Source organism: Buteo buteo, chromosome Z (genome assembly GCF_964188355.1).
Source record: "Buteo buteo chromosome Z, bButBut1.hap1.1, whole genome shotgun sequence".
Taxonomy (NCBI): Eukaryota; Metazoa; Chordata; class Aves; order Accipitriformes; family Accipitridae; genus Buteo; species Buteo buteo.
In genome coordinates, this window is record NC_134204.1 from 56,147,007 (window position 1) to 56,167,450 (window position 20,444).

Consider the following 20,444-nt stretch of genomic DNA (forward strand, 5'->3'; position numbering starts at 1 on the left):
AGGCTGCACTGTGCCAGAGAAATTGGGTGTAGTGCTCTGGCAAGGCTGGAGAAATCAGCTTGAGAGGCACTGGCAAGACCTTGATCAGCCTTCCTATATGATCAGGGCTGGATTTATCGCAGGGGTGCTTACAAAGCCTTTTGCTCAGGGCATACTGAGGTCAGAATTTGGGTATCAGGCCAAGGCTATGACATGGGCCAAATGGCAGTAAGTCACACTAACAGAATATTGTCAACAGAAGTTCATTTTTAATTCCCATTTGACACTTCATACTGGCAAAACTTCTCCTGTCCTGTCAGATTTCGGTTAACTCAGGCCATGAATTCAGAAGTTATGGGAAATCATACACCAACTCACATATTACATTGTATTTGTTTTCACTGAGTACTAGGCATGAAAAGCCTTTCAGGAATTTAAAGCATATCTTCAAATGTATCACAGATAAATTGCAAGTTCCAGTTTTCATCCCCTGGGTAAAAGGAACTCCAGTGTGCCCATGCAGGTGCATGCCCAAATTTTACTGCCTCTACTCCTGCAAGATTCACTAACACAAAGGGATGTGTCAGGGGCTACTCCTAAGTCTCTGAACACATGTATTCAAAGCTGGGTAAAAGGAGTGCAGCCTGAGATCCTGGGAGTAGAGGAGAAATAGTAAGCAAATGCTAACAATGAAGTAGAAATTACAGGCATTTTGTACATAAATTCAGCATTCTTTGAAAGCTACAAATTTATTTCTCAGCTGGACCTAGACCCATAAGAAGCGCTATTAAGAAAACTATATTAGTATTGCAAATTAAGAGAACATTAAGAAAGACTGTATATGAGATAAGTTGGAAACCAGCTGCCCTAGCAGTAGGTAATCAAATGGAAACTGAAAAAACAGCTTAGCCAAAAAAAGTCTAGGTAAATTTCACTTCAGCAAAGCGTTAGAAATCTTAATATCCTGTTAAAAACTCAAAATCCAGCAAGCAAGTTCATTATGTTGCTTCTGTTGCTGCTGCTGGAATAGGAAAAGGGCATGGATTGGACAAGAAACAGGACTTGCTTATGGTAAACACCCGTTACTTTAGAGGAAGGAAGTTTGTGTACAGTTCCAAGAACCCTAGTTATATGAAAATTTTGAGAGCCAAAAGAAGGCAGACATCTGACCCATTATCTGCAACCAAGTGCCACCTTTGCTGTAATATTTACATTTGTGCTTTTTATTATCTGTATTCTTCAGAGTGGTGAATGGGAAACTTCACTACAATTTTACTGCCTTGGATAACCTTATGGATCGCCTGTGGGAAAATAAGCTAATTCCAGGTAAGGGCAGCTCCATACCTCCACAACTTGCTACATCTGTTTGCCGATGTTGTGCAATCATCAGGAAATTCTTAGAGAGATTTGCCAAAGCTGCTTTTGATGAAAATTCATTATTTTCCTACTTGCCTTTACCTCATGTCCATGTAAATGTAAACAGTGTGAGCAAAATACTATTATGGCAATTAAGACAACACAAATGGTTTTACATTGCTTTCAACAACAGTTTGAGATGTATGAATTGGGAAATGAGATCTCTTGAAGAGGAGAAAATTTTGTACCCGTTAACTTGTACCTAAAAGGGCCAGAGAAGCAGATACTCAAGGTATAGCTTCCCTTGAATTTCTGCAAACATGCACTGTTTAAAGTTCCCTCTGACCCCTGAATTTATGATGCTAAGTATTAGTTTTGATTACTATAGTCATTGACAAGTAACAAATGTGAGCAACCTCATATCTGAAATATTCCAGGTGAGGACATTTAGAAACGGGAAAGAAAGACCATTTAATGATGCTTCTTCATTAACAAGTTTGTTTCAGATAATGCAATAACACCTTCATTAACCAAAAGGAGATAGCATTCACAAAAAAAAGGAGACCAATCTTTTGTGTCTTTTTTAGGATTTGAATTGATGGGAAATCCATCAGGATATTTTTTAGATTTTGAAGATAAAGAACAGGTAGTAAGATGGAGAAACTTAATTACACTTCTGGCCAGCAGATACATAGGTAAGTTCCCCTGCTGAAAAAAAAAAAAAAGAGGGAGAGAAAAAATGCTTACTCTGTTGTAATCCCTTCTAACTACCTCAAAAATTTCTGTGTATTGTGATCAATTTCAAGACCCTGGATTTCAGCACAGAACAGGAAAAAACCCATGCCAGAACAGACATTGGGATAATAGCCCCTTTTTTTTGCTGATCCATAACCAACATCCTGAATGAGTAGTGTGTTCTGGGTAGCACATTTGGCCTGCCTCCGAGGACTGACTTTTAACTTCGTTATGTTGTTGTGGTTGTAAACCACTAGTTTGTACTAGGACATGATAACCTGAACACTTCCCACATGCCAGCTTCAAATACCTCTAATGAAACAGAAGCCTCAACCTTAATTAAGACTAGGTGAGTGCCCTAAAAACAAGGCTGTAATTCACGTCACCTCCCTCTCACCTTTCATCTTTTTCAAATGTTGCTGCATTTCATTGAAAATGAGAGATCATTCTGAAACTACCAAACCCACATTTCCCTCATTATTAAAAATAGGTAATATTTATAACCTGTTGTAGCTCTGGGTGCTGAACCTCACCTGCAGCCCTGATTGATAGGATTGCCTGGATCAGTGACTAATTGATAGGATTGTCTGAATATGCAGCTCACTGATAAATGAGGCCTCTTCTACAGATAGGTACGGGCTGGAGCATGTTGCTAAATGGAATTTTGAAACATGGAATGAACCAGACCACCATGACTTTGACAATGTGTCTATGACAGTGAACGGTAAGCATGTTTTGGAGCACTTACTAGTATCGTAAAGTGAAACAGGTGTGGGGGGTGGGTTGAGGGGTGACAATGAGAAAGGAGAGATATTGGCAAAGAAATAAGGTAGATAGGAGAAGTAAGGAATGTGGAAGGTATACCTAGTCTGTTTTGCTAAGGTCACATTACTCACTACACTTTGTTCCCTGCTTGGACATCAGTGTAAATACAGGGATAGTAGAACAGGGAAAACAGAACAGGATTTACACTAAGATGCAGTTCATTATTTGGATATAAATTAAGGTTACTGGGGTTAAGGTGGTAAAGGTGGAGTAAAAGGAAAACTGTTCATTGACATATGCATGCCTTGGGAACTTGTCCTCACAAGACCTTTTGTGAATGCAACTCAGGTTTTGACATCTTGTTGTGTTGACAGTGCACAGGAAAGAGTAGGCCCAGTTTGTGAGGTCTTGCCAATAAATGCAATAATAAAGTTATAATAATAAATTTATAAATAAAGTCTCCCTGAAGTTTTATATCAAGATTCTGTTTTGAGTTATCATCTTCAATATATGCATCTGCTTGCACTTCAGGGTTTCTCAACTATTATGATGCTTGCTCAGAAGGATTAAGAGCAGCCAGTCCTCTACTAAAATTTGGAGGTCCTGGGGATTCCTTCCACCCCTTACCCAAGTCACCCATGTGCTGGAGTCTTCTGTGTCATTGCTACAATGGAACCAACTTCTTCACAGGGGAGACTGGTGTAAGGCTGGACTACATCTCTCTCCATAAGAAGGTCAGTCCAAGATTTCAGTTTAAGGCTATTTTTTTAATCAGTTCAATCCATGTTACATTTTATTCTCATTTATGAAGTTGATTTCCAGATGAGTGTCCACCTATAGCAGGAAGAATGGCTACCTGTTCTAATGAAACTTTGAAGATGTTCAGCTGCAAGACCTCACCTCAAAGCAAATTTGCCTTTGCCTAATTCCCAGGGGGAAACAACTCCTCCACCTCTTTTCCATTTTATATTCTAGGAGAAGCTCATGCAAACAGCATTTGCTGTAATGGATTAGGTAAAAATAATAATACTGTCTGGCCCACAGCCCCTCAGGGACTCCAGGAACGTGTTTTCAGAATATGTTTGTCTGTATGTTATGTCTGTGTGTTTACTACTGTTTGCTCACTTTCACTAAGCAGATATGAAATATTGTTGCAGGGAGGTGGGAGTTCTCTCTACATCTTGCAACAGGAAGTAGAAGCAGTTGAACAAATTCAGAAGCTGTTTCCAAATTTTGCTTCTGTTGCCATATACAACGATGAAGCAGATCCAATGGTTGGATGGTCCATTCCACAACTGTGGCGAGCTGATGTGACCTATGCAGCTATGGTTTTAAAGGTAACTCAGTTCATTGACAGACTTGTCACAGCAGGGTCTCCTGATGTGTTAACACAGTTGCAAAAGTAGACTTACAGTCAATTCTTAAGCAGCTACTCAGAACAATAGATCCAACAAAAGGAGAGCTCCCTGTTGATACAGCTGGAGTTTCCCTGAATAGTCTGTTTTCTGTAGCTTTATTTAGTTTGTATTAATTTTCTTCGTCTTCCCTTTAATAAAAAACAACTGAGAACTAGCCTTCCATGTGTTGGAGAATGTGTCAGATACTGTATACAGTCCCCCAGTTAGATCCACCTGATAAGACTATACGCACACATCCTCTCTTCATGTAATACTACTACTATTATCTCACTACTGCTAGCTATCACCTCACTTATGTGAGACATTATTTCCCAGCTCCTTCAGAAGTTTATCTCATCAAGAGACACCAGGTATAATTAAGAAGTACCTTAAGCTCTCAGCATAAGCCCATTCTTTGGTTTTGGATAATGACTGTAAACAGGTCTTATTAGTTACTGCTAGTAATTACTGCTGTTGATCAGAAGAGCAAAAGGAGAAGAGAATGCTCAGCATTCCTGCCCCTGCAGGAGTTGTAGCCTGGCCCCAGAGCAAGCTCAGCTCTTGCTGCTGCATAACAATAATTCCCACTGCAGGCCTGTTGCTTTGTGAGCTGCTACCTTATACAGCATCCAGAGTCTAAGCACTCATGTGCAAAGTAGTAATTCCCAAACCTGGGGGCATGTATATCACCCAGAAACAAGATACATCTTATCAGCTGCTCCTGTGGAGACAAAGGCTCCCAGCTCCTTTAGGCTGCGGACAGAAGCAGTCTTCTCCAAAGCAACAAGTCACTGACTGCATTGCAGGGAGTTTGTGAGAACAAACAACAGTGTTTATAATGACATGGTGATATGAAGGGAGAAAAAAAGACACATCCAATGGAAAATTAATACTTGGGTGGATAGGAGCTGGAGCCCTGTGTTCCTTCAGGGATGGAATTATGAGACCTGTTTAGTTGTCAGCCTTCTGAAGTTCTGTTTGATTCTGATATTTAGGCACAATCTGGTAAACAGAGCTTGGGAGCTCTGACATTTTGTGGGAAAGCAGCACACCAACCAGTGAAATACTGGGAGAACTAATTCCATGTTAGCACCAAGTGATGAAATGAGTCATTGCGGAAGAGAATCCAGGACCAGCTCCCAGACACTTGTGTAATGGGTACAAAGTAACTCCAGAATTGGAGAATCATTTAGATTTAATTCAGATGATAAATCCAGATTACTAATTTAATATTCAAGACAGAGGAGCATCATTTGTAGTGCAGTATCCAAGGAAATATATTCATAATTTATGCAGAGTACTAGTAGTAGTTATTTCAGAGACTTTTTACTGGCAAAACTATGTGAGTACTTCAAATTTTCCAGTGGTTAATGTATCACCTAAAGATTAGTTTTTCCAAGAGTTGTGAGGAACAGTTTAGTTTTTCAAACTTTTCTAAATGGCAGAGTGACACCTCTTTTCAATGTGGTGTAAAGTTTTAAAGAAAATGCAGCCATTGTGTATTTGTTGGATTTTCTCCAGTGTGAAGTTCCATCTTCTCTATGACTTTGCAGGTAATCATCCAGCATCAAAACCTGCTCATTGCCAAGGCCAACAACACCATCAACTACACACTGCTAAGTAATGACAATGCCTTCTTGAGCTACTACCCCCATTACTTCACACAGCGGACTCTGACAGCACGTTTTCAGATGAACAACACAAAGCCACCTCATGTCCAGATGGTGCGGAAACCAGTGCTGACTGTCATGGGCTTGCTGGCACTGCTAGGTATAGTAACCACTGATTAAAGAGCACATCAATAACCTTTTCTACCTAGGAGCTTCCTGCCCAAGAGAGATTATTCCAGCCATCTCACCATTGATAAAAGCAGGTTTCTCCTACCCTCTGTTTATCAGCTGCGTTAAATTGAAACTTCATTTCCTCTGAGAAGTTAATAGCTCAGTTCCTGACAGTCTGTTATCCATTTGATTTAATTTACTGCTTTGTTTATACCCTCTGTATGCCAGCCACTCCCTTTTTGTTGACTGGTACTTCCCTCCCTCTTGTGCCATCACATGAGGCTGTAAATGTCTTTAAGAAATCACCACAGCTGGAAGACCCATGCAGCATAATAAAGGAAGATTCTAATTCACTGTTACATGCTTAGATCTTGCTAGCTGAACTTCTAAGCAGAAGAACTGCTGTAGTAAGTGCATGCTCTGCTGTTGTAAAATAAGCCTGACTGAATGCTATGCCTGGTAAAATAAGCTAGAATATAGGTCAACCTATAGATCCCCATGTTTTGACCCTTCCTGTATCAGAAGCAGGTACAGGACTGACTAGCAGTGATGCTCACAGAGTTGTCACATTTTTTAAAGGAGAAAAGCAGATTTTTGCAGAAGTGAACAGCAGTGAAGGTGAAAGCACTCAAAACAGCACAATTGGTGTCCTGGCATCTGTGCACACCCCAAGTGAGATGCAACCCTCAGACAGCTGGCAAGCTACTCTACTGATGTATTCAAGTGAGGATAACAGGACTTCATCCAACATCAGCACCGTCACAGTGAATGCCACCCACTTCCCCAAACTTAGAGGTAAACAAACATCATGTAGGCAGCTCACATAATTGATCTTTAGGATAGAACATCTACTGAAACACTTCTGCTGAGTTGCCTTTCATTGCAAGAGTGAGTTTCATTTGCTAACTTTCTCATCTTTTGGGCACGCCCAGATTTTCTGAGATATGATGATGCTCTTCTAGGAAAGGGTTCTTTCCTAATGTCTGCACTTTGACCCTGCCTTTAATGGCAGCTGCAAGTGCTGCCTTTTTGGAAAGCTATTGATCTCAGTGTTCTTGGCTGGATATTGCCAGGCAACAATTCCCTTACTGGGATGACTCCAAGACAGACAACATGACCACATGATTACACAGCTGATGCAGTTGTCCAATAAATGCGTGCAGCACCTGTGCAATAAATAAGAGGGTTTCAATTCAGGTTATGGAAGTAATAGCTTGAAATTTAAACTTGGCAAATAAAAATTGTAGAGCGTTGTAAGAGTGCTAGCCTCATGACTTTCCAGTGGAAGCAGGTGCTGAAGTGCTGAAATCACTTTTGAGAAGGTAGAACTAAACAGCTTCTGCTAAACTTATTCTTGTTCATCTTTAAATCCAGGTAAAGAGTTTACTCTCTTTCATTTGTGTTCCTAAAGAGCTGGTGTATGTGACATATTACCTGGATAACAACCAAACCAATCCCTACCTGAAGTGGAAAAAGCTAGGAAGCCCTGACTTTCCTTCCCCAGAACAGTTCCAGCAAATAAGGGATGCTGAGGTATGACCATGTGTTTGCTTGAAGTGTCGTATGGGTAGAGTGCTTGTGAATTGGTTAACTACAGCTAAAGAGACAAGAAATCAGCTCAGGTAGTCAAAATTTCCTTAGCCCACTGTCATGCACATCCTGTATGCATGTGAAAATGCACTTGAAGTCACACAGAGAAATGTAGCTGATACACAACTGATACCTTTGCATTTATGTTATACAAGAGACTAAATGTAGATGACCAGCTTCTTTGCTGCTAGCCTACCCTTAACTAAAGAGGCAGAGTTGCTCCAGAGTAGGTTCCACTTTCTCTCTGAAAATTCAATGAGCTTGGAGACCCTTTCTGTTCTGTCTCCCCAAATAAGTCACATGGCCCTCTGTATGTTAGAGAAGGGCCAAATTGCTGTGTTAGAGAGTTGAAATGAATCCCTTTCAATAACAGAAAACAAACAGCTCCCTGAGGTGGAAACTACCCGGTGCAAGTTCAGAAGATGTTTGACATCTCTCAGGGGCTCACAGGGAGGCCTGCAGTTTCCCCTCATCCTCACCAGTTCTGAATGCACCCCAGAGTGGACTGAGGAGTAAGTCTCCTCTCCCCACTTTAGCTCCCTGTCCCATAGCTTCCCCATGCATTCAGACGCACGGGTTAAAATAAAGGAGGCCACCTTTGTCCCCTTCAGGGCCCATAGATGGTGATTGCCTTCTGACTTTGGTGTACAGTACTATGTGTTCCTTTCCCAGTCACCATAACCCACTATTGCTAAGGCTGCTGGGATACTACAGGAGTCATCAGATCTTCAAAGGGCAGCAGCAGGGTTTTAGATAGTTTTGGCCATCTGGTGAAACCTCATCCTCACAGACTAGCTGAGTGGCTGTTGTAGCTAGCAGTAGCTTTCACTGCACGCTGGGAATCCATAGCTAAGAGACAGGGGTGTGGTTTGTAAAGACCACTAGCCTGAAAGGCACCCACTGGAGGTTACTAAAAGTGACAGATTGTGCCTAAAGGGCGTTTGTGATCAACCCAGTTTGTGAGATGGACAAACCCTCCATTTCATGAAGAGCTGGAAAACAGGCAAGATAGAAGTCTCCCAGCTTGAAGAACTTTGATGGCTGTAAGCCACTTATCGGCACCAACTCTACTGGAATTTTACAGTCCCAAAGTAAATACACAGTCAGTTTACACTGATGTAACAGTTGGCCTTCAGGTACTGTAATGCAAGATTATTCACAGCACTTCTCTTTTGGCTCCACAGGACCCGGTGGCAACAGGCCCATTCCCATTTCCTGAAGGTGGCATACTGACACTGAAGCAAGACTTTCCTGTTCCCTCAGTCTTTCTGATCCACATCTGTGCAAGACCCAGATCTGTTCCTGATCAAGTATGTGTTGTATTCTACTGTCACATTTCACCAGAGTAGAAACTGCTTCCTGCTTTAAGTCTCACTGAGAAGAGCTGGGCTAGCATTTGGGCCTATTATTTGTTAAAAGACTTAGTAAATAAACAATTCTTCTATCCTTTGATGAGAACACTGTCCAAGGCATAATTCAAGATAAAGCATTCCACAGCAAGTGATAGGAGCCATCACTGACATAAATGCAAGTTTATCCATAGTGGGAAAATAATAATGTAGTACTGGAAAGTGCAGTATCTTTTTTAAAATCGCATCATGTGGTACCAGGCTTGATAGCAGGTCTCCAGTTAGTAATTGATAGCTAAAAATAAAATGCAATCATGGCTGTCATAGATTAGACATTGGTATCTGCTCATTCAGTCCCACTCATGTTCATAGTGGTGCCCAGAACCTCTGAAGGTACTCTGCAAGGTTGACAGGTTGGAGACATAGGCTGCAAAGCCACAGAGCCAGGAATTTAGGCTTCTTCTCCAGTCTCAATGGAAAAAATCAAAGCAAATAATTAGTAAGGAAGGATGAACACAGAAATCTGACCTGGCTGATTGGTTTGTACAATTTTCTTACATGGGCTTGTGTCTTTGGACAGGTGACCAGTGTTCGTTTGATCCCTCTCACAAAGGGGCAGGTCATTGTGTTGTGGGATGATGGCTGTGTAAATTCAAAGTAAGTAGCTTTTAAAATAAAATTGATATAATCAAGTTACCATAACATTACTCCCTAAGCTGGCACCAGTCCTAGAAAGTGAAACGAGTTCACAAATTAATGACTACTTGCTCCTTTAGAGATTTTACAGTGCATTTGTCTGACAAAATGAACTGTAGGACCTACATGCAGTAACTATGAAGAGCAACCCTGACTAATTTGTGGTCTGAGCAAGGGAATCTGCCTGTTGCTCACCACCATCCAATAGCTTTTTGAGGGACTTGCCTTCAGCATAGCAGACAAGAAGTTCTGTGATAAAAGTTGTATTAGCAGCAAGTGCCTAAGCGGGATCTTGCACGTACCTGTAAGGGATGTGAGCTGGAAGAGAGAACCTCCAGTTCCTTGCTCCAGTAAGCTGTACTAGACTGGAAACCCTTTGTACCTGAACTGTCAGAGGTGACCCAGTGTACATACAGGCTCCCTCAGGAAGCACTGACTTAGCTTCTTTTCAAGCCAGTCTTCATAGAGGCTTCAGCCTTGATAACCCTGGTTTGGGAGTAAAAGATGCTTAACAGCTTGTGATGCTGCAAATACCCAATATAGCAAGTCAGTCTGGGTGTTCTTCTGTGGGCTGTTGGAGCTGTGGTTCTTCCTAATACTGACAATGCATGCTATCCCACATTTGGTAGGAATGAATCAACTGAGTATTTCCTGGTTTTGGCCTTCTTGAAATGGCCCTGAGATTAGGATTTGATTGCTCACTGCATTATCAGTTGTATTTACTGAGCTATCTGGTTTTCTTTTCTAGATGTATAAAGACATTTGAAGTGGAGTTCTCACCAGATGGAAAAGCATACCAGCGGATTAATGTCAAAGACACAATATTCACTCTCTGGGTCTACAGTCCAGGTATGGCAAGAATATGCATATTATGTAATTTGTCATGTTAGTAGTGCCACTCATGAGTATGTGAAACATCATTTAATAACTACTGAAGGTACATAGCTTGCTAATGACATACACTGCCATCACAAATAAGAGCAAGTCCCTTCCTTTAGGACCATGTTCTCAGTGAAAGCCTTATTCTCAAGGACAAGCACTAATGAACAGATAGTCATGAGGATATTATTAGTATTGCCATGAGTAAATACCTTGCCACAGAAACCAAAGTCACCCAGCTGCGGGCCTGGCAAGCTCCCTGAGAGGCAAAGCAGCACTTTTGTCTCTACTTGTAGCTGATGTAGAAACATGCAAAAATGAGAACAAAAAAAATCATTCCATGTGACCAGAGCTTGATGTTGTGCTCTTGGTAGTGGGCTCACAGCAAGGGAAGTCTAAGGTTTGGGCTTAGTCCCACAGGTGTTGGCCATGCCTCTGCCTAAATTTGTACAATGCTTTTGGGGTAGGGAAGTAGGAGCAAACTGTCTTGGTAACACTTGTTTTGTACCACTGAGTCTTGAGGTACTACACTGCCTAAGGATATGGCATCAACCCACAAATAAGTGGGAGGTCATGTCCACCTTCCATGGAGGGGTTGGTTGGCTTGCATTTAGCATGTTCTGAGCTGCTCCAGGGGAAGGTTGCAATTCTGCTCTCACTATGGTCACCTATCCCTGTCATACCCTTTTATGGCTTGGCAATCTTAAGCTACTGAGGTGCTTCCTTGTAAGAACAGAAGAGGTCCTCCTGTAGGACAGTTTGTCCTGGCTATCTGAACACCTAGCCAAGGACAGAGCCCTCTTTTTGCTGTTTCCTAGAGCTTTCTCTTTAGCCCTGACTGGCTGCCTAAGTCTTACATGTTTCACATTAGAGGGCATCGAGTTTCGTCTTTGTCAACAGGCAAAGCTTCTCCCAGAGCCTGTGGCCATTTCTTCTCAAGTACAGCCTAGAGACAATAGAAACATACCCAGATGAAAAACACTGAAAGAAAGTAGTGATTTTTTGGGGACGAGAGGGGGTTGTTTCTTGGGGGGCTTTTTTAACCAAATCTGGTCTAATCCTCAATGTGACTGTCCAACAAGTATTACTAATAAGCACTGATCAGAGCTGTGTGAAACACAGACAGACCTTGCCTCAAAGTGATACTAATAAAGAGCCATTCAGAGAGGTTTTCACCAGAAACACAAGCTCGTCTTAGCCTGGGAAAGGCTTAGCATCAGCAGTAGGTGCATAATAAAGTTCAGAGCTATTATTGCAATGTGAAGGCTACACAGGTAAGCAAAGACTGTAAATCATGGCTAAGGCAAATCTTTGAAATTAGGATTCATTATCATCTAGTGCTGCACATCTGGGGAACCTACCAGATTGAATTGTTTGTTTCAAAAACAAAAAAGAAAAGACTGCTTGAAAAAATCTCACATCTCAGCAGCCTCTATTGCTAGGTACTTCCTTCTCATTTATTATTTCTAGCATTCTTACTCTTTAGAAAAAAAAAATTAAATACTAAAACACACATAAAAATCAAGTAAATAAATGAGAAAAAAAACCATTTATATTACTTGTGAGGTTAAAGACTCTGCTAGTGAAGGCTGTGTTCTTTGAACAGGATCAAGGATGAAAAACAACAGAGCCACAGAACATCAACTCACATACCTTTGGAGCAAGTGGTGCTGCTTCCTGAGTTGAGCAGAGGGTTTTCAGTCAGCCTGCATGTTTCTTCTTCTGCTTCTTTGTTGATCCTGTCCCCACATAACCTGTTCCAAAGGCATAATTCAGGCAGAAAAGTAAGTCAGAAAAAAGGAAATTTCTAGTTGTGGGTTGCAGCAGATGTTGTAGCCTTCTTCCAAAGAGGCTGCTGGGACAGCAGTCCTGTAGCTGTACTTGCAAATCCTAATGAGCAGAGAGGAGGCCCTTGGTCCAACAAAGAAAAAGAGCCAGTACTTGGCCATGAGGAGTTTATAATCATTTTTAGTTAGACAGGCACAGACACACTTACATAGGGTGCAGAACTGATTTCACCACTTCCCCAGCCCATTCCACGAACCTACATTTTATAGGAGTTGTGCCTGTTCCACATCCTCCAAGCACCACAGGCCTTTCACAGTGACCATTTCTAACCTTTTCATTTGCAGGAAGCTCGGTCTCTGGCTTTTACAGAGTGCGTGCCATTGACTACTGGGGGAAGGCAGGCCTGTCCTCTTTTCCTGTGGAGTATGTTGAAGCTTTCAAGTGACTCTGAAGAGTGGTGCCTGGCTTGGTAACAGAGTGGTGTATGCTCCCTGCAAATGACAACTCCCCAGAAAAATAAACTCCTCCCAAGCTGAGGAGGGAGTATTGAAAGGAGCTGATGAAGCAAATTAAGAATGCAAGTTAGAAGCAACTGCCCCTATTAACTCTTCAGAACTCAAAAGACAGCATTATCGAACAGCCACAACTGACAACTCAAGTGGTACAATTCTAAGAGGCTGCTGTAGGACTGGGATTCAGCTTGGTAACTAGGAATTATGGGCATAAATGTTTATTATTCCCTATTTTACACTGAGCTAATGGCCAGGACAATCAAAGATTTATAGAGGTCACAAACGGCAGCAGGAACAGGACCATCGCTTCACTGTATGAGTGAGGATGGCAGCAAAGGCAGAAGGAGGACCTATCTGAGATTGAACTGCCTGCCTCAGCTGCCAGGCTGTCTTGACATAATGGTTTGATGGAAAAGCGCACAGCAACCAGAGGTGTCCAGAGTATGAAGTGGAGGATCCCTGCTTCCCTGCTGGTTAGTCACACATGCTCCAGTGGGTTATTTCAGAGCACTTGCCATTTCTTCAGATGTATGAGGCTCTTCACCCTCTCACAGAGGGGTTTCCACCCAGCGCTCTCTGCATTTGTGGCTGTTATTTGGATGCCAGAGCTATTCCCCTCAGACAGGCAGGAGAAGGGGTAGCAGCTCATCCTCAAAGGGGAAGAAGGCACAGGAAGCTCTAGCCTCCAGACTTCCCTGTGTTTTCTGCTTTCTGCTTTTGCCCAAGTCACCTGTTTGCACTGGGGCTGTCGGCCACTGCCTCTTTGTGGTGGAGGCTGTAATCCTGCAAGCCTTTCTTTTTCTCCATTGCTGTCACCTAGCCTGCCCTTCTACAGTCCTTACAGCTAATGTCGCTCCCCAGCATGCCTCCCCTCTCAAACTGTAAGTGACCTGAGGCTTGGCTTTGGGTGGCCAGGAGAAAGCTGAAATGCTAGTTACAGCCTTCTGTGTTTTTGTATTACAGGAGGACACACTCATGAATGTAACAACAGGGCTGCTACTGACAGCCAGTTAGGAAATTAACCAAGAAGAGTTTGAGCTTCTGTGCTTTGCAAAGCATGTGCACAAGCATGTGGTAGCCCCAGATCATGGGCTACAGAACATCCCTGGCTGTCCTTGCAGCTGCACTTTATGTAACAGCAAAGTTCACTGAAATTGCAGGGGTGTTTTTTTACTCTCCCCTTTTCACAACTGGCACAGTTTGAACTGTGCCTTTAAAATGCTTGTAGAGGGAAGGGTAATGCCAGTGAAAACAGCCAGATTGTTTTCCATAAGAAGAGCAACTTTGTCACACAAACAAATCCCCTACTGCTCTCTTTGCTGACATCAGCCACCTCACCAACATAACAGCAAAGACTGCGTATTTGATGAAACATTCAGGTCACAAACAAAAAACCACAACTTCGCACAGTAGGTCAGAGTTGACTACCTCAAAAGGCCTCACTTTTACAGCACAGAAAAGAAACATATACAAAAAGTCAGTATATATGAGATGAGGCCTTGCATCTCCTTAACTTCTGGTTACTTGTTCATGTGCTTATGCAGAAAGTTAGCCTTAAAAGATAGGTTTTGTCACAGAATTCAGATGAAATACTTGTTGCCTCACTGAAGTTTGAATAAAGAGCACTTGTCACATCCTAATCTGCCCATAAAGGCTTGTGCAGAACAGAAAAGGGCCATCAGAATCTACTTAATTGAGAACTTTCTCAGTTTCAGAAAAGTTAGTGAGAAGTTCTACTTGGATGGAGATAGTAAAAATACATTTCAAAGCTGTTATAACTGCCCCTAAGTGAAGAATTAGAATATTTGGTTAAATAAAATCTAGCAGTTAAGACATATTCTTTCACCAATATGAAGTGAAACCAACAGAAAAAATTAATTTTAGAAATATTCAAGTACAGAAAGATTTCAGTACATCTGAAGCAGGGGAAGATACATGAGCTTGAGAGGACAGTTGACCCCCTTAGGATGTCCTATTTAAGTAGCCTTCTGCTTTAAAATTTTCCCACACTGGCAATCAGAATATAGTAGTCTTTATCAAACCAAGGACGATGCACTGGTTACAGATGTTTGAAAAAAAATGAAGCATAGCTGTTGTGAAGAGTATTGATTTTGCTACACAGGGATGTAGTAGAAAATGTATAGGTGTGCAAATCATGAAAAATAGAAGATCAAAAATCACTGCCCTGCTTTATTTAGCAGACAAATTATACCTCACACAAGTGAAGTCATGATGGCATATATGAGGCAAATGATGCAGACCTGAGGAGTCCTGGTAGAATGTTTGGCTTTTGCAAAGGTGCAGAACAGAGATTGGCACTGTATTGAAGTCTGTCCCTATGGCAAGTGATTTCCTTTAGGGCAAGTTATTATCTTTTAGAAGATTTTAGGCTGGAAGTTCTGCTGGTCCAGGATTTCTGCTTCTCATCAGTGACAGAAATGATGCTTGCAGCTGCCTCTTTGAAGTGGTTTTGTAATTCTCATGCTTACTTTTTGGTCTTGTTAAAAAGCAAAATAAGAGTTGTTGTTTTCTCTAAAATTTCAAAGTAAAATTTCATACATTATTGTCTTGCTTATTGAAGCCACAAAAAAGCAGAAATGTTATTTGCAAGGGCAGAGCTTAACAAGTTATAGATACAATTAATATCCAGTTTCTTAGGGTCAAGTCCAGCCACTGAAAATCTGTCACTAGGTCCCTCTTTTAAGGTTTTTACATTAAACATCATCCAAAGTGTGGAAGGCACAGTGCCTTTTCAGGTATTTTCCTGGCAGTGGCAAATATGCATGGAAAGCAGAGCTGACAAAAAATGGCGCACTATCTGTTCAGAAACAAGTTTTGAATATTTAGCAAGATTATTTTTTCTTCTTCTTTGCTGCTTTGGTATAAACTTATTCCTTTAAGCAATGAGCAAGTCTAAACAGTTGCAGCAGAGAAGAGAATTTGGTATTTCCAGGCTTGAATTTATTTCCAACAAAGTGTAGAAGTTTTGGGCTGCTCTTGTGTTTTTTGTAATTTAATGTATACGGAAAAATGCTATTTAATACTTGAGTTTTCTGTAACCATCTGTCACTGACTCTGTCTGATAGGGCTTCCAAAACTGCATGTTTAACTCTATCATCCCCTCCGTTACTGGGCAGTGATCAGCCCACCCCACCCCCAGTTTCAGTTTTCAGAAGTGCCAACTGTGCATAGCACTAAGTGGGATAGCAGGTTTGTCTCTTGCTGGCCATAAACCCAAATGGGAAAATCTAAGTGCAACTGCAAGATGAAATTGCCTGCTCTTCAAGCAAAAGCTTCGGAGGCTATGTAACAGTTGTGCAACTGTTTGTGAAGATGAATGCTAGGGAAAAACCTTTCAAAGGAGTGTTTTATATTGTCTAATTGTGTATATACTGCATTTGTTACCATGTTTTGTGCTACCCAATAAAATCAGTTTTTAATCTTTGACATCAAGCCTGTAAAAACAGGATTTGATCATTGTGTTCTGGTAACTTCTCAAAACTCTTGTGTCAACAACTTAATCTTGGGAAGTAAAGCCTGTTCTCAAGATGTAAAAGCTTGATTGGTGCAAGTTCCAACATTACATTAAAATGAAGCGTGAAGGGAGCATGACCAAAAGAAATTTCAAGGCTGAAATAGGAATTTAAATGCATAGATTGCCTCTGTTACCACAGCCTAGGGAAAACTGGTCTAACTCAACATGGTATCGTAGAATCAGTTCTCAGGACTTGCAGTGTCCTTGCTGGGAGGAGGTTCTTGTGGGGTTCCTCCTGCTGTTGCACAGTCATAGCCTTTCTGCCAGCACTAAAGGACCTTCTGAGGGCAAAACAACAGTCCTTTTCATTCATAAACAGCTTTTTCTCTTCTCTTTTTAGTAGAAAGTTTGTGCAGGATAGATTATGACTTGGGACCTATACCTGCACTTACAACCAGGAAAAATAGACTGGTTCTCATCAGCCAGCTCAAACAGCAGACAGAAGTGTGTCTGCCTCTAGACATACCCTGGGCATTTTATGCTGAACTCAGTGGAATAACAAGGGACGTATAAGTCAGATCAGAATACACTTGTAGCTGCCTGCTCTACCCTATCTCATCTTTCACATTTCCTGCAGTCAGTGGAGAAAAATGGATATGAACTCACTCCCATCTGATTATTAACTTGCCAGATCATGTGATGAGGGTCTGCATGCAGTCCTGATGGGAATGTGTTCCCCCAGTTCCCCCAAGAACAAGGCAGATTCCTGGGGCAGGCATAACAACATGGTATGTTCTCCCAGAACCACCACTATCCTCCTATGAACCTGGAGGCACAACCTTGTGTGGCTCAGGAGGGATTTCACTGCCTGACATGTCTGGACAGACTATACCAAATACAATAAGGATGAACTTGGTTCTGCATGTAGATCCTTCTTGCTGTAACTCCCATCTGCTCTAGTCATACATTTATTATAACCATAGACATTAAAAATCCCAATTCTGTAGGACTGGTAGTATTGGTCTGAATGTCCTGGCCAAAGGCCAGGCTCCTTCAGCTAAGGGTTAGCATTGTCTAATCACTGGTGATACAGGTCCTAAGTTCACAGGTCTCCACCCCAATACTTCCTCATGGGATAGGGGGCAAGTGGTGAACCTTCAATCAATGTACTGACCTTGCACTTAGTCCAGCACAAAAGGCTGATATTTTTTCAGCACTCAATGGTCTCTAGCTATGTGGGTTTTTGTTTGCATTGCCTGCTGCTGCTCTTCTGTTTCTGTCCTTAGCTTTAGATGGTAGTTCACCATCTTGTTCCCCACAGAGTAGCTTGCCATAGACCAGAAGAGCAAGGAACACCTTTATTCAATGCTGGCTGAGAGCCTTAGGAGTCCCACCTGGAAATCCTGGGAAACGCAAGCTTGAGAGACTTTCCTGCATCCCTGGGAAAGTGTCTCTGGCCTTGGAGAAGAATCTTTAGTCAGGGGTTTTATGGTCCTTTCAACAGATGCAGTAGATGATAGATAATCATTGGATACTGTAGATAAGATTGTGCAGGCATCATGCAGAAGTTGTTTATAGAGTAGTGCTCTGAAGGTCTTCGCTCGGTATCAACTTTGTGCCACATATCTTTTGAAAGCCCCAGGAACGGGGCCTGTTCAGCTTGATCTTCTCTCTATGCTTGGTAATCATGACTTGTAAAACTTTGTGCTGCTGAAAAACTGCAGGGTTCAGCAGGTGCTGGGGGTGTTCTGGACTGGTAGTTTTATTCATAGGAAATGTTAAAAGTTAATGTGATTTTACTAAAAGCAGTCGGAAATATATGTCAAAAATGTTGACTCGGGTTACCCTTTTTCTACACAGAGTTGTCTAGATACTATTCTTTTGGTTCCCTCTGTCTAGGAAATTCTTGGCCATAAAACCTGTCAGTTCTCTTATCTTTCAGTTCTACACCTCTCAGATACTGGAGGTTGGATTATGAAGGCAGTGGGGGGTAACTGCTCATTTAAAGCAATGTCCTAGAGTTGTTGAAAGGAACACCTGCTTTATTGCATTTGTGATTTAGGGGCTGGTTAGAAATACTCTTTGCAGACTTTTGAGTGTTGAGATGTACAAGATACAACCCTAAGATATTACCAGGCAGCGAGGATCACACTGTCAGCGTCATCTCTGCATTGTTGTTCAACAGGATTTCTTAGCTTCAAAATTTAAGTAGAAATGTTGGTGCGAGAGGTATGTTGTGTATGCCAGGGCCCTCCAGGTACCCACAAGCCTTTGTTGCTTTGTGCAGCCTCACCTGGGACCTCCACCTGCCTTCCATGGTCCACAGACCCTCTTCAGCTGAGCCCAGGCCCCTGCCCCCTTGGGAACCTTACTGCAGGTTAGTCTGCCTCTGACCTGCTCTCCAGTCCCGTTTCTGGCCAGAGCCACCTTGCAGGCATGCCTGTGCCCTGCCCTGTGCCTTGCTGCCCTCACTCGCTGGCTGGACTTCCCAGGTGAACCCCAGACCTGCCCTGTCACCATGCATTTGCCTGATGAGCAGCACTGACAGGAGACCTGTCCCTGTCACCACACCTGCCCTGCTCCCCCTGCTTGGTGCCAGGGAAGGACACTGCCCCACCTGTGCCAGGGCCACCCTTGGCTGCCCTCTTGTCTCCCCTCAGCAAGCAGCCTTGCTCTTCCTGCTGCCAGACAGGACAGCAGGTAACAAAAAGAAGTTCCAGAGGTGTTGGGTTTTTTAAAAACATTTATTGACAAATGCCACATCAGGTATTCCCTTGAAAATTCAAATATCAATACTGTATTCCACACAGTTCACAAGACCCCCAACATTTTCATGTGTTTTTTGGGAAAAACACACTAGTCCGTACTATGATTTTCTTTTTTTATTAGCTGAGTGGCAACTTCAAGACCAAGAGGTCTGGTTTCTGTGCTTAAGGATAGGATCAGAAGTGTACTTTTAGCAGGCCCCTGGAAAGAAAGAAAAGTAAACTTAGTCCTTGGAAGTAAATTTGCAAAGAAGTGCTGAGTTTTCAGTGAAGGTGTAACTACAACCTTCCTAGAGTACTTCTGAATCACAGTACTAGATCAGGAGCGGGAAGGGGGGGGCGTGCAAAAGTTGCTGTTTGCATTGCTCTGTGTCTGTTGGCATAGCACTTGCGCAGCCTTTGCTAGTCCCAGCTAGCCATGAGTTTTCAGCTTATGTGAGTGCCTAGGCATGACCCCACAAACCAACCTCCCTCCCTCTGCTACAGTAAGCAATATGGAGGGTCATGGGGCAGGGATGCCCATACCAGTCCCATAACCTTGGACGATGCCAGCGCCTGCTCTGTAGTGGAGGACTGCCTCACACAACAATGTGCCATTAATGAGGTTTTAGCTGCTATTTCTTGTCTAGCAGTGCAGAACATGTGTGTTGTTACTGTGGCAATCCGCCAGTGCAGGTCCTGGGGCCTGGCTTAGTAAAGGGTCAATCTCCAGCAGGGCAGTGTGCGTGTGAAGGGTGTGGGCAATCAGCTGCCAACAAAGAGAAATTTCTACCTCCAGCATAGACCTAAAAAGTTATCTGCCTATCACATGGACAGCCTATGAGCTAGAAGATTAGCTCCCATGCCTCCAGAAAAAAAAGTTGTCTCAAAATGGGCTTTAGACATACTCTGTTTGCCTGTATGTGATGCAACTGCTGACTCCCACTGCCAGCAGACACAGTCAGAACAGCCGCTCAGAGTCCCTCATCTCTGCTACTCCCAGGACTGCCCAGGACACAAATCATGGTGGAGCTAAGAAGAGTGAGGGTGCTCCTTCCTAGAGGCAGCTTTGCCTCCTTTCCTGGAGGACAGTGCACAGACCTAAGGTAAGGTGCTGTTATCCAGGTGGCCAAGTGCAGAAACACCAGGCTCTTAACACTTGTCCCTATCCTGTCTATTAGAGTAACAAAGCTGATCTTCCTTTGGTAGTGTGCCAGTTTCAGCAAACAGGATTCCTGTAAGGACAAACTTAAGGCTGCAGAATCAGCCTGTAACAGGCTCTCACCCTTGCATGGTCTTCCCTTTGCAGCTACTTTCTTATTAGATATAACATTTAAAAAAGGTACTAAAAGACGACAACTTATTTGCTATGGTTCTGTTGCATTTACAGTAAATGTG

At 42.5% G+C, this 20,444-nt stretch overlaps 2 protein-coding genes across 4 annotated transcripts in view; one reads left to right on the plus strand and one right to left on the minus strand.

Annotated features, from left to right (window-relative positions):
- The window catches only part of IDUA (alpha-L-iduronidase), a 58,411-nt gene that overhangs the window by 31,818 nt on the left and 6,149 nt on the right, over positions 1-20,444 (plus strand). For 2 of the 3 annotated variants that reach the window (XM_075021099.1, XM_075021098.1), the window contains exons 3-13: positions 1,223-1,305; positions 1,923-2,030; positions 2,699-2,794; positions 3,367-3,569; positions 3,993-4,172; positions 5,786-6,002; positions 6,593-6,808; positions 7,425-7,546; positions 8,788-8,913; positions 9,533-9,609; positions 10,397-10,497. In XM_075021099.1, the coding sequence (XP_074877200.1) occupies positions 1,223-1,305; positions 1,923-2,030; positions 2,699-2,794; positions 3,367-3,569; positions 3,993-4,172; positions 5,786-6,002; positions 6,593-6,808; positions 7,425-7,546; positions 8,788-8,913; positions 9,533-9,609; positions 10,397-10,497 (1,529 nt within the window). Of the gene's footprint in view, positions 1-1,222; positions 1,306-1,922; positions 2,031-2,698; positions 2,795-3,366; positions 3,570-3,992; positions 4,173-5,785; positions 6,003-6,592; positions 6,809-7,424; positions 7,547-8,787; positions 8,914-9,532; positions 9,610-10,396; positions 10,498-12,659; positions 16,275-20,444 lie in introns of those variants that run through there. The other variant, XM_075021097.1, reaches the window with a different exon arrangement.
- LOC142027266 (purpurin) overlaps positions 19,037-20,444 on the minus strand; it is a 44,766-nt gene continuing 43,358 nt past the window's right edge. Inside the window, exon 6 of the mRNA XM_075021102.1 lies at positions 19,037-19,269. Coding sequence (XP_074877203.1) covers positions 19,259-19,269 — 11 coding nt within the window. The 3' untranslated portion in view covers positions 19,037-19,258. The remainder of the gene's footprint in view (positions 19,270-20,444) is intronic.